Here is a 13,240-nt window from a genome sequence, read left to right on the forward strand (position 1 = left end):
TGTTACATATCAATCATTTTCCTTTATTTTGTCTGTCGTGAAGTCACATACTGTTGATTGACGGTTTCGTCAGGAGTGGGTTTCGTCCCGTAAAATGAGTGCCCTGTGTTTTTTTTTGGATATGGGTCAATGACAAATAAGGCTTCCGCAGAAGGTATTTTTAAAAGAACTCTGTTGTATCTACAATATTTTAAGATTATTGCATTCCAGTGGCCAGGTATTTGGTATCTTTAGCGTCCAATTTTACATTTGAAGACGGAATAATAATTATACAAATATACAAATGAATGCATTTAATACAATATCTATTCACATCATAGTTGTCAACCATTCGTTCACTTTAACCTATTATTTATTGGTTTAAATGAATGTTTTATGTGGTCGCACCAACTGACATCAGTTGTGCCACCTGACTTTTACAGCTAATTTTAAATTAGACGGGCTTCTACTTGGACACCTGTATTGGCTACCTTGGCTGTCAAGTTCATACATATCATTTTTAAATAGAATAGAGAGTTTTATGATAAAATCACATTTTCCTAGTTTTACATTGGTTGTACCGTTTGACATTTTGGGGGTTTGAGATGCCAAAATGTAAAGTAACATATATTATCTGAATGTACCTGAGAGGTATTCAAACTAAATAGGTTTTATAGAATAAAGTGATATATGTCATAAATTGATTAAAATCATTTTAAAGGGAAATAATGCACCCGGACACCAAAATATGCATGCCATGTCGTTGACCCATATAGTGTTCATGAGCCTACTGTCATTGGCTCTGAGAGGCAGTTTGGAAGTGCTTATTGCAGTATGTTGTTGTTATCTTGGTTGCGAGTGAGTCCTGAGACGAATGCGTTAAAGCTTCTCTGGACCTGTTGACCCATTTTGGCTGAACAGGGGCATCAAGCCGGCCTGTCCGAACTGCAGTTTGTTGCCACAAGGGTTGCGTTTCTGGGTCATGTCATTTCGGGGGAGGGCAGATCCCTCTCACCTGGCAGAATTACGGCCATTCAAAAGGAGAAACGCCGGAACTGGTCGTTAAGAAACAAATTATGTAAATTCTGGGCTCCACCAGTTTTTGTCGACAGTGGGTCTCGCATTATGCGGAAATTGAGGCACCATTGGCAGCAATTGCCCATGGAGAAGGCCTACAAGGCAAGCATCAGACCCTGGTACCTGGACTGACGAGGCTGACGACGCCTTCACTGACCTGAAACTGACGTTACAGACGCCTCCACTACCTGGACTGCCTGACTGTTCACGACTTTTCGTCCAGACTGTGGACGGAAAGGGGGGTTACATGACTTCAAGTGCTACAGCAAGTTCTTAACCCTTACCCTTTTGCCAACAGCGGATGATGGAGAACCACTCGCAACGCTAACATCCATTTGTTCCCCAAGACCTGAATTTGAGTGATGTTGCAATTGACAATGCTGACTTTGATCTTTTTGTTGTTGGTTCTGCTTCCAGGGCTCCTGCTACGTGAGTTAACATTGCAGGTTTTGCTTTTGGGGCTTTTGTCCCCGATACGTTTTTTTTATTTTTTCCACAGGTAGACCCATAGCGCATCACGTGGATACAATGTTCCTGCCTACACAAATTGCTGTGTGTAAATGTGATGATCACACTAACAATCTGATTTTGTCTCTCAATGAAATGTTCAAGCTGACGCAGCTGCAAAAGAAACTGCGTCCAAACAACCTTTGTCTCTCAAAGTACGATCTGTCTCCCTGCTACTTCCGTCCTCGGCTGTGACCTCGGTTGAGATTGGTGAATTGTAACTAAGGGCTTTGCACACTGAAATATGGTCCTGGGAGGATGCGGACTGCAGGGTAATTAACAGGGTGTGAATGGGGCCCGACGGCCGGCCATGTCTCCCCAATAATTTTTTCCCTCACTTTGCTTAATTGACACAAGGTTTCATGTGTCAAGGGGTGGGGGATGGTGAGTGAAATACGCAATAGGAGTGAATATGAAGACACAACTCGCCCCCACCAGACAGACGTTTCAACATTTGCAGATGGATTTCATTGAACTTACACCCAGTGAAGGCAAAAGGTTTGTTTTTGGTTATCATTTGCATGTTTTCTAAATGGATTGAAGCTTTTCCCACAACAAGACAGGACTCCGCCGCAGTGGCCAAGGCTTTGATGCACCTGATAATTCCCAGGGATTCCCGGGGGATTCTGGCGAAAAATCAGTTCAGACAATGGCGCTCCGTTTGTGAGCGCGGCACTGAAACAGGTCGGTGAGTACATGGGCATGGATATAAGACAACATTGCTCCTACCACCCAGCTTAATGTGGTGCTAATGTGGCGCGCCAGAGAAGCAAAAAATGGCCTGAGCCCCTTTGAAATCCTGTTTCAAGAGACCTTTAAACAGGGATTGGGCCCGTTTAAGAGGCAGCAGCAGGAGACTGTCCTTTGTGAAGACGAAATGTTACGATATTGTGCAACCTTGTCGTCTGTTTTGTCTGATATTAACAAGCAGGTTAAGGCGACCCTCCCCAAACTGGCAGAGACGAAACTCCATGACCTCGGAGTGGAGACTACATCGTGGTGAAAGACTTCAGACGTAAACACTGGAAAGCTCGGAGGTGGAACAGACCGTTCCAAGTGCTTCTGGTGATGGAGACAGCAGTCGAGGTTGCAGAGGGACGTACCACGTGGATCCACGCCAGCCACTGCCGACGGGTTCCTGATCCACGCGCACGCCACGCACCTGATCGAGAGGCCACAGCCGATGGCATCCCCTTAGGCGGCTCGGATGCGGCCTAAGGGTGGCGACCAGCGTCCTGCTGGTCGTCTCCATAGGGGTGAGGTTGCTTCTGCTGCTGTTGGAGAGCCTGCACGATCACACGTCACAGACCAACTGCACGACAATCTCACCTCCCCCTGACCACGATTCTGAGGCGGCACCTACCCCTCTTTGGCTGGTGAGAAGGGCTGCTGTTAACACGACCAACATGACCAACACGGCGTTGCAGCTACAGGACAACATATGGTTCCGTACCATGACCACTGTGACGAGGCAGCTGACCAACGAGATCGATGTGACACATGTTGTCGGACACCTGAATGAATTGTTGCATTTGCAGAGGAGGTCCTGGTTTTCCATTTCAGGGTGGAAAACTGCACTGTTCAACCTCTTTGCCCCTGAACTGACTATTCTTTTGGGTTTGTGTGTTTTTCTGTATTTTATTGTGCCATGGGTGAAGAAACTAGTAGCTTCTGCCATTCCCACCGCACCTCGACGGTTTGCCCAGGAGATGGACCACAATCATGAGTGGGTTCCTCCTTCCATGGAGGATCCAGGGCTACTTTAATTTATATTCTGCATTAATCCTTCCTCAGGTTGATGATGTTTTTTTCATTTATGCTGTTTTGAACTGATTATGAGCTGTTATGTCCTGTTGACAGGTTGTGAGGGAATCAAGCATTAGCCCTGTGGTACGGTGGGTTAAACCATGGAGGGTTTTGCCAGGACATGTGGGGAATTTTGTCATTTTTTTATTATTATTATTATTATTATTATTATTATTATTATTATTATTTTACATGTTATCTCATTTTATCCTTGAACTGCATAGTCACACAGTGCCTTTGATTTTTTTCCTCTTCTCCTTTTCCCTTCATGGACTATTGTGCTGAATGTGATTTGTTTTGGTATTGTTTGAAGTAGATTAGTTTATATTCCATGATGGGTTTTTCCCCTACGGGGGTTTTTTCCTTCCTTATCTATGATAGGGTAGCTAGACAGATTGAGTCTTTTGACTCTCCCCTTTTGCCTAGTGGAGGGAGAGGTTTTGGCTCTTCTGTACCCGTGACCTAAGATCCTCTGTCGGGGTTTTCTGTGACTCCCGCGTTGGAGAAGGGGTGTGCTAGCGTTTGGCTGGTGCGCGACAGAGCATATTGGTCGCGGGGTAGGTCAGTGCAAAATTTCCTATTTTATTATGGTTTAGCATACAATGCTAAAAGGGGTGGAATGTAATGGAAAATTTTGGTATAACACTGTCTGTTGCCTGTTTTCATTCCTATGCCAAGGTCATGTTCCTTTGACACAGATCATGGCACGGTTGCCAGGGTGATGGGTGATGTTTTGTCTTTTCCTGCTCTCAACTATAAAATAACCTGTCGCTAATCTTCTTCAGCTCACTCAGGACTGTCGGTTCATGTGACCGGTTGGACTGTGTGGCTCCGTTCAATTGAATGTTTGTCCTCTTTCCATTAAATCTTCGAAAGACAGCTGAGGTGTCCTGACATTCTTTTGAACAACAATTTTTGCCACCACAAAATCAAATGGCCGATTAATCAGACGATAGTCCCCCCCAAAAAAAGTCCACCTAATTTACCATGCTCATTTATTATATATAAGTTTTTTATATTATTAATCAATCTACCTTTAATTTCAGGATTTGTTGTTGATTTGTTGCTTTTAAATAAGCCGTAATGTAATAATGTAATATATATACACATGTTATAATGTAATATATATATATATATATATATATATATATATATATATATATATATATATATATATATATATATGTAAATATTTATATATATATATATATATATATATATATATACATGATGTTATAATGTAATAATATATAAACATGTTATAATGTCATATAAATACATGTTATAATGTAATAATATATATATATATATATACATGTTATAAGGTAATAATATTTATATGTATATATGTTATAATGTAAATATAAATATTACTAAGAATACTATAGAAATATTGATTTAATATAAATACCATGTCATAGCTATCTGTTTCTTGTTATTTTCATATAAAAGTACGTTTGTCAATGTTTATAATTATTCACAAGTATGCAGTGTCATAACTACATCTCTGACGTTCATAACAAACCAACCTGTTTGAAAATCTGTTGAAAATTGAGCAAATTAAGGTTGTTTAAGCAGTACATGCACCATTAAACTCAATGTTATGAGTGAGCGAGCTCCCCCGAGGCAAGATGGCCGCCGTGTGACGACGTCGCTCTGCATTGGCAGCAGCGCGGGCGAGTCATCTAGCCTTTATATATCTATGACGCTCACAAGCAGCTGCTGTGGACGCGACCGGACTCACGGTCAAAGTGAAAATTAATCTGTCATAACACACTTGGAAGATCAGGCGTTAAACGGGCCCGGTGAGGTGATCCGAGGACGGAGAACCACTGCTGATAACCGGATTCATACTTAAAAGTTGATTTCACTCCTGAACTTTGTCTTTTGACTCAATCAGGAGAAGGTAGGAACTTATTCTCACTTCTGCTTTACCTGCAAACTTTGATCATTCTTTTGTCTGAAGACAAATCTACATGGTTGTTAATGACCTTTTTATTGGTTTTATTATTGATCAGAAACACCGTGATGATCGGCCGATGATTAGTTTTCTTCATCGATCAAACTTTGGTGTTTTTTTATTTCCTGGAATACACCTGTCGTCTCCAGCATTAAAGTCAGACTGCTGTTTCCTGTGGAGCCTTTCAAAATAAAGCATGGTTCCTGGAGGAAGTTGTTTGCTGCTTGTGTAAGTGTTGTGTGATGAGGCTGTGAAGGAGGAGGACACGTGTCTCTGCAGGACACGTGTCTCTGCAGGACACGTGTCTCTGCAGGACAGTTTCACCTCTGAGCTTCTTCACATTTACAGGAACCAGACTCACGTAGAGGCCCAGTCTCTTTCTGCTTGTTCAAGATATTCAACTTCCTGTTTGTGCTTTAAAACTCTGTTGTTCACACAATTTAATGTTTTTAATCTCAGAAGCAGAAAATGAGGAAAGTTCTGAGTTAGTAATTAACTAAAGTGTCTTTATAAAGCACATTTAAAACTGAAATATTACTAGCCAAAGTGCTGTACATGATAATAATAATTTAAAAAAAGAAAGAGAGATCATTCAGTGTCAACAAATAAATCACAAATTTGACCTAAAAACACAGATGCAAGAAATGACAGGATTAGGGGACTGGGAAAGCTAGTGAATAGAGGTGAGTTTTTAATCTTAAAGGTGGAGATAGTGGGGGCACATCGGATGTCTGAGGGTAACTGGTTCCACAGCAACGGCCCTATCACCTTTCAGCTTCAGCCGTGACCACGGCACAGGTAGTTTTCTTTGACTAGGGGAGCTCAGGGACTGGTGGCTGATTGGAACTGAAGAAGGTCAGTGATATAAGCAGGGGCCTGCCCATTTAGACCCCTAAAATCCATAAGTAAAACTTTAAACTTAATTCTCAAGCATATGGGGAGCCAATGGAAGCCAAGACAGGAGTGACATGTCCACGGTTCCTTGTACCAGTCAGCAGTCTTGCTGCAGCATTTTGGACCAACTGCAGGCATGTTAATAAAGACTGGGGGAGGTCAAGGCAGTTGCAGTAATCAAAGCGAGATGTAATTAATACGTGGATTACTTTTTCCAAGTCATTATAGGTTCAAAACGATTTAAGGTGGGAGATGTTACGTAGCTGATAAAAACTGTTTTCAACAACAGAGCTTATCTGTTTGTCAAGACTGAATCCAGTATAACCCCCAGGTTTCTGGCGTGGGATTTAACATGCGGGGTGAGGTGAGCTAGTTTACTTGCAACAGTGTTTGTTGATTTAGGAGGACCAAAGATCTGCATATAAATGAGAGAAAAGAGATTTTGTATTTTCTGATGATGTCACCAAGGGGAAGTATGTAGAGCAGGGGTAGGCAACCCTGGTCCTCGAGTTCCACTGTCCTGCATGTCTTAGATGCTACCCTGCTTTAACACACCTGATTCTAATTAATCATCATCATCAGCTTGTCATCCAGGGCTGCACAATTCCGTTGATGACACAGGTACTTTTATTACGGTGTGCTGAAGCAGGGTAGCATGACATGCAGGACAGTGGCACTCGAGGACCAGGTTTGCCTACCCCTGATGTAGAGGCAGAAGAGCAATGGGCCTAGTATGGACCCCTGAGGGCCCCCATAGGAGGCAGAGGCAATAGATGAGGAGAACCGGTCAATGGACACAGATAATGTTCTATGTTTAAGATAGGAATTGAATCAGGGCTGTCCCCTTAATGCCTACCCACTGTTCAAGGTGAGTGAGAAGAATGTTAGGATCCACAGTGTCGAATGCAGCACTAAGATCTAATAAGATCAGGGTTGCATTTTCCCCTGGATCTAAAGTGTGCAGCAGACCATTACTCACCGTGAGTAAGGGTGTTTTGGTCCTGTGAAGGGCTCTAAAACCAGACTGAAAAGGTTCTACAATGTTCTGCATGTTTGAAAAAGGGGGCAACTGAGAAAAAAATCTGCTTCAGAGCATCTTGGATCAGTGAATACGGCTGTATCAGTGACTTCCTCCACCTCCCACTGGTTTCTGACTGCATTCAAGTGACATTAACACTAAAGACAGGAGCAAACCAGTGCAGGATCAGCTGATCTCTGTACAACACCAGTGATGTGTGTTTCCTCTGCAGATGAAGGTGTGTGTGTGAGCTTATGTGGACGTGAATTCAGCAGAATGGACCAGTGTGAGGATGGAGAGGAGGGAGTCCCTCCCTCTAAAACCTCTCTGTGTGGGGAACATGAGAGTCGGAGCAAAGCTCAGAGGTGAGATGAGCATCTCTAACTGTCCCTGACTCTTCTGCATGTCAGAGCTCAAGACTCACATCACCAAACATCATTATTACAGTAATCAACCTGGACCTGGACCTGGACCTGGACCTGGACCTGGACCTGGACCTGGACCTGGACCTGGACCCAGCTGTGTGTCCTTGAAGAGCGACTGGTCAATTGGCAGGATTATTACGTTTACAGGAGACCAACGTTCTGCTGTAAAGAGGTGAGTGTATCCAAAATCTGCCAATGATTTATGTTAAAGGTAATACTTTTTAAATACACTGAATATTTTTTATCTGTATAACTTCTTTTCCATATAAATATAATATTTACATTTTAAACTTTTGTCTTCTGCCATCAGAAAAGAGACTCTCTTGAACATGAACCCAGCTGTGTGTCCTTGAAGAGTGTCAAGTCAATGGAATATGTTATTACCCTTAAAAGAGACCAACATTCTGCTGTAAAGAGGTGAATGTATCCAAACTGTCAGGGTTTGACACTTCCCCCCCAGTGTTTGTAACTTTCAGTTCTGTCTTGCCCCGCCTGTGTCCCATCTGCCCTGATTGTGTCCACACCTGTGTCTCGTCTTGTCTCGTTATCCCCTCAGTATATCTTGTCTTGTCATTCCTTGGTTCCCTGTCGGTCCGTACTGTTCTCTCCTCCATGTCTCCTCGTGTTTTGGTCCTGATCCTGTTTTTGTATTTATCCTGCTCTGCAGCGCTTTGCTTTACCTTTTTGGATTAAAACCCTTTTGTTTTTGAGAACTCCTGACTCCAGCCTCCCTCTGTCTCCTGCACTTGGGTCCTTTACCAACCAAACCATGACAGAACGGACCGACCATATGGACCCAGCGGGAGACTACCTCACCTTTATGGAGTTTTTGCGCCAGGAGGAGTATTGGAACCCCTTTTGGGGAACACGCCTGGCTCTGGGTGGGCCCAGGAGCCTGCAGGCCCAGGGGAAGCGACGGCGTCAGCCCCAGCCCCAGCCTGTTCCGGTGGGGGCCCTGGACGCACCTCTTCCTGTTCCCGAGGTGGTCCTGGACGCATCCCAGCCTGTTTCCCCCTTCTGGGGAACACGCCTGGCTCGAGGCGGGCCCAGGGGTTCTCAGCCCCAGGGGAAGCGACGGCGCCAGCGCCAGCCCCAGCCGGTTCCTGCTCCAGCGGTGGTCCTGGACGCATCGCTCCCTGTTCCTGCTCCAGCGGTGGTCCTGGACGCATCGCTCCCTGTTCCTGCTCTAGCGGTGGTCCTGGACGCATCGCTCCCTGTTCCTGCTCTAGCGGTGGTCCTGGACGCATCGCTCCCTGTTCCTGCTCTAGCGGTGGTCCTGGACGCATCGACCCCTGTTCCTGCTCCAGCTCCGAGGACCCGTGCCCCCCCTCAGCCAGCTCCGAGGACCCGTGCCCCCCCTCAGCCAGCTCCGAGGACCCGTGCCCCCCCTCAGCCAGCTCCTAGGACCCGTGCCCCCCCTCAGCCAGCTCCGAGGACCCGTGTTCCCCCCCAGCCCGCCCTGGATGTGGACTGTGGGGACATCTGGGATCTGTCCCTTGAGGGGGGGCCAGCGCCCCGGACCCGGGTACCCCCGCAGCCGGCACCTCGGACCCGGGTACCCCCGCAGCCGGCACCTCGGACCCGGGTACCCCCGCAGCCGGCACCTCGGACCCGGGTACCCCCGCAGCCGGCACCTCGGACCCGGGTACCCCCGCAGCCGGCACCTCGGACCCGGGTACCCCCGCAGCCAGCGCCACGGACCCGGGTCCCCACTCGGGCAGCTCCGGGGATCCTCTGCCCCCCGACGCCGGCTCCCCGCATCCTGTCTGCTCCTGTTCCGGTTCCCCGCATCCTGTCTGCTCCTGTTCCGGTTCCCCGCATCCTGTCTGCTCCTGTTCCGGTTCCCCGCATCCTGTCTGCTCCTGTTCCGGTTCCCCGCATCCTGTCAGCCCCTGTTCCGGTTCCCCGCATCCTGTCAGCCCCTGTTCCGGTTCCCCGCATCCTGTCAGCCCCTGTTCCGGTTCCCCGCATCCTGTCAGCCCCTGTTCCGGTACCCCGCATCCTGTCAGCCCCTGTTCCGGTTCCCCGCATCCTGTCAGCCCCGACTCCGGATCCTGAGGCGGTCCCGCAGCCCTCTGTGCCTGAGGCGGTCCCGCAGCCCTCTGTGCCTGAGGCGGTCCCGCAGCCCTCGGTTCCTGAGGCGGTCCCGCAGCCCTCGGTTCCTGAGGCGGTCCCGCAGCCCTCGGTTCCTGAGGCGGTCCCAGAGCCCCGTCAGGTTCCCGAGCCCTGTCAAGTCCCCGAGCCACGCCAAGAATCCCCGTCACGCCCCCCGCCAAGACCCAGGCCTAGGCCTCGGGGACGCCCCCCCGAGCGGTCTCGCTGGTCTGCCCGGTCCCGAGGTCGACCCCCGGAACTTTGGCCGTGTGTGGCCTGGGCCCTCCTCCAGGCCCCCTCCGCCCACCCTGGGTTAGGACTCTGGGGACATCTGGGATCTGTCCCTTGAGGGGGGGGTACTGTCAGGGTTTGACACTTCCCCCCCAGTGTTTGTAACTTTCAGTTCTGTCTTGCCCCGCCTGTGTCCCATCTGCCCTGATTGTGTCCACACCTGTGTCTCGTCTTGTCTCGTTATCCCCTCAGTATATCTTGTCTTGTCATTCCTTGGTTCCCTGTCGGTCCGTACTGTTCTCTCCTCCATGTCTCCTCGTGTTTTGGTCCTGATCCTGTTTTTGTATTTATCCTGCTCTGCAGCGCTTTGCTTTACCTTTTTGGATTAAAACCCTTTTGTTTTTGAGAACTCCTGACTCCAGCCTCCCTCTGTCTCCTGCACTTGGGTCCTTTACCAACCAAACCATGACACAAACGCTGCCAATGATTTATGTTTAATACTCTTTAAATAGACTGAATATTTTTATCTGTATAACTTATTTTCCATATAAATAGAATATTTACATTTTAAACTTGTCTTCTATCAGAGTCCATCAGAAAGGAGACTCTCTTGAACATGAACCCAGCTGTTTGTCCTTGAAGAGCGACCAGTCAAATGATAGATTGATTAACTTTAAAGGAGACCAACATTCATCTTCAGAGAGGTGAGATGTATTTAAACACATTAAATGTATTTAAATCAGTCCTCATGTTAGGAAATGTCCACATGTTTCTTCCTGAGTAGATCTATGTAGTCCTGGACCCCTGTGTTCCTCCATCACCTGATGGTGATCTGAGCTTCCTCATAGATCTTCATCCCCTGTCAGGAGCTTTTTCCTCTGGTTGACACATCTGGAGGTCTCACCTTCCAGAGGACTGATCCTGATGATGATCCAGAGTTCCTCTAACTGATCCTGATGATGGTCCAGAGTTCCTCTTACTGATCCTGATGATGGTCCAGAGTTCCTCTTACTGATCCTGATGATGGTCCAGAGTTCCTCTTACTGATGATGGTCCAGAGTTCCTCTTACTGATCCTGATGATGGTCCAGAGTTCCTCTTACTGATCCTGATGATGATCCAGAGTTCCTCTTACTGATCCTGATGATGATCCAGAGTTCCTCTTACTGATCCTGATGATGATCCAGAGTTCCTCAGCTGCTTCATGTCTCCATCAGTTGTCCATGTTCCTGATCTTGTTGTAACTTTTCACTGAGGTCACATGTTCTCGGTGGATCAGCAGGACTAGTAAACCTTCACCACCACCAGTCCTCTGATGGACTGTCCTCATCCAAGCAGGACTTCATGGTCCTTCAGCTGGTGTTTGTCTCTGTGAGGACAGACATGATGTGAGCTAATTCTTCCTGGTTCCTCCACAGAGTGGACCAGCAGAGCTCAGAGTCCCCCAGCGGTCCGTCTGTCCAGCAGCATCAGACACAGCTGGACTCCATATTTCTGGTCTGTACATGAACAACAACTGCTTCTCCTTCTGTTCTGTTGATGTTTGTCTCCATGCTGGTCTCTGGAGACCAGTGGACTGTCAGTCTGTCCATCATGGACCTGATGTTTGTCTCCATGCTGGTCTCTGGAGACCAGTGGACTGTCAGTCTGTCCAACATGGACCTGATGTTTGTCTCCATGCTGGTCTCTGGAGACCAGTGGACTGTCAGTCTGTCCAACATGGACCTGATGTTTGTCTCCATGCTGGTCTCTGGAGACCAGTGGACTGTCAGTCTGTCCAACATGGACCTGATGTTTGTCTCCATGCTGGTCTCTGGAGACCAGTGGACTGTCAGTCTGTCCAACATGGACCTGATGTTTGTCTCCATGCTGGTCTCTGGAGACCAGTGGACTGTCAGTCTGTCCAACATGGGTCTGATGTTTGTCTCTGTGGCAGGGTGCAGGATTGGGGCGTGGTTTGCAGGGGAGAGAGGGAGTGTGGGGGAGTGGCGCACAGGTGACACGGCTGGAACAGCTTACGGTACACAGGTGTGTCTAATCACTCTCTGTGTATTTCATTAGTGTGCAGGCCCTGGAGACGGGAGAGGACGGAAGCAGAGCGGAGCGGAGGTGCAGCTCTGCTGGCGGTGCTGATGCACGGAGAACCTCTGCGAGAGAAAGAAAGAGAGAAACTTTTACTGGTAGAAAGAAATAAAAGATTTCTACCCATATCCCGGTATCTGCTGTCTTGTGTGACCCCGTAGCAACGAGCAGTGCTACAGTGGCGCCCAATGTGGGGCCTCAAAAATGACAGCGGAACGCGGAGGGGAGATGGAGCGGACAGTGGCGGCCCTCGCCCAGGTGATGACAGAGATGTCGGCCATGATCCGGAGCCAGGCCGAGCGGCAGACCGCCACCCTGGATGCGCTGGCGGCTCAGCGGCAGGCAGGGGGGGTCGCCCGCCCGCTCCTTTTGCGGGGGTGGCCCTGCAGAAGATGACCAAGGCGGACGACCCCCTCGCATTCTTGGACACATTCGAGGCGGTGGCGGAGGCCTGTGATTGGCCGGCGGCGGAATGGGCGGTGCGCCTCCTGCCGCTCCTGGCAGGGGAGGCCCAGATGGCGGCTCTCGCCTTCCCAGTGGCAGCACGCGCCACCTATGCCCAGGTGCGGCGGGCGGTGATGGACCGGCTGGGGCGGTCCCCGGAGGACTACCGCCGCAGTTTCAGGGAGCTCAAGCTGGGGCCGACGGACCGCCCCTACACCTTCGCCCACCAGCTCCACGACACAGCGGTACGGTGGCTGAGGCCCGGCGAGACGGAGGGGGGGGGAAGCGGCTGATGAAGCAGGTGGTCCTGGAGCAATTCGTGCAGGGGCTCCCCACCCGGACGGCGGCGTGGGTCCGCTGCCATCGCCCGGGGACCCTGCAGGAGGCCATCACCCTTGCGGAGGACCACCTGGCGGTCCATCCGGCGGCCCCAGCAGCGGCGGGACCGGCAACGCGTCCCATTACTGCGCCGCGCCGGAGGTTCGCCACAGCCGGGGGTCCGCCAACGACCATTACTGCTTCTCCTTTTTCCCCTCCCCAGAGCTCGCACACGGTTCCGCCCGCGCCAACTGACCCTGCGGGGGCCCCTCAAACGCCTGGGCAGGGCTGCTGGCGGTGCGGCCAGCCCGGACACATCAGGCGGGAGTGCCCGCTGATGGAGGTGAGCCAGGTGATCCAGGTGGCCGGTCCGCCGGCATCCTCCCCAGACTCAGGAGGGATGTAC

General features: G+C 49.2%; 2 protein-coding genes across 2 annotated transcripts in view; both read left to right on the forward strand.

Annotated features, from left to right (window-relative positions):
• LOC133424182 (NLR family CARD domain-containing protein 3-like) overlaps positions 1 to 13,240 on the forward strand; it is a 179,342-nt gene that overhangs the window by 156,729 nt on the left and 9,373 nt on the right.
• LOC133424335 (E3 ubiquitin-protein ligase HUWE1-like) lies at positions 5,128 to 8,063 on the forward strand. Its single transcript, XM_061714867.1, has 4 exons — positions 5,128 to 5,275; positions 7,474 to 7,606; positions 7,689 to 7,838; positions 7,977 to 8,063. Exons 2-4 carry the CDS (start codon positions 7,518 to 7,520, stop codon positions 8,017 to 8,019), a joined length of 282 nt encoding a protein of 93 aa, XP_061570851.1. The 5' UTR covers positions 5,128 to 5,275; positions 7,474 to 7,517; the 3' UTR covers positions 8,020 to 8,063.

The sequence above is a fragment of the Cololabis saira genome, chromosome 23, assembly GCF_033807715.1.
Source record: "Cololabis saira isolate AMF1-May2022 chromosome 23, fColSai1.1, whole genome shotgun sequence".
NCBI classification, from domain to species: Eukaryota; Metazoa; Chordata; class Actinopteri; order Beloniformes; family Belonidae; genus Cololabis; species Cololabis saira.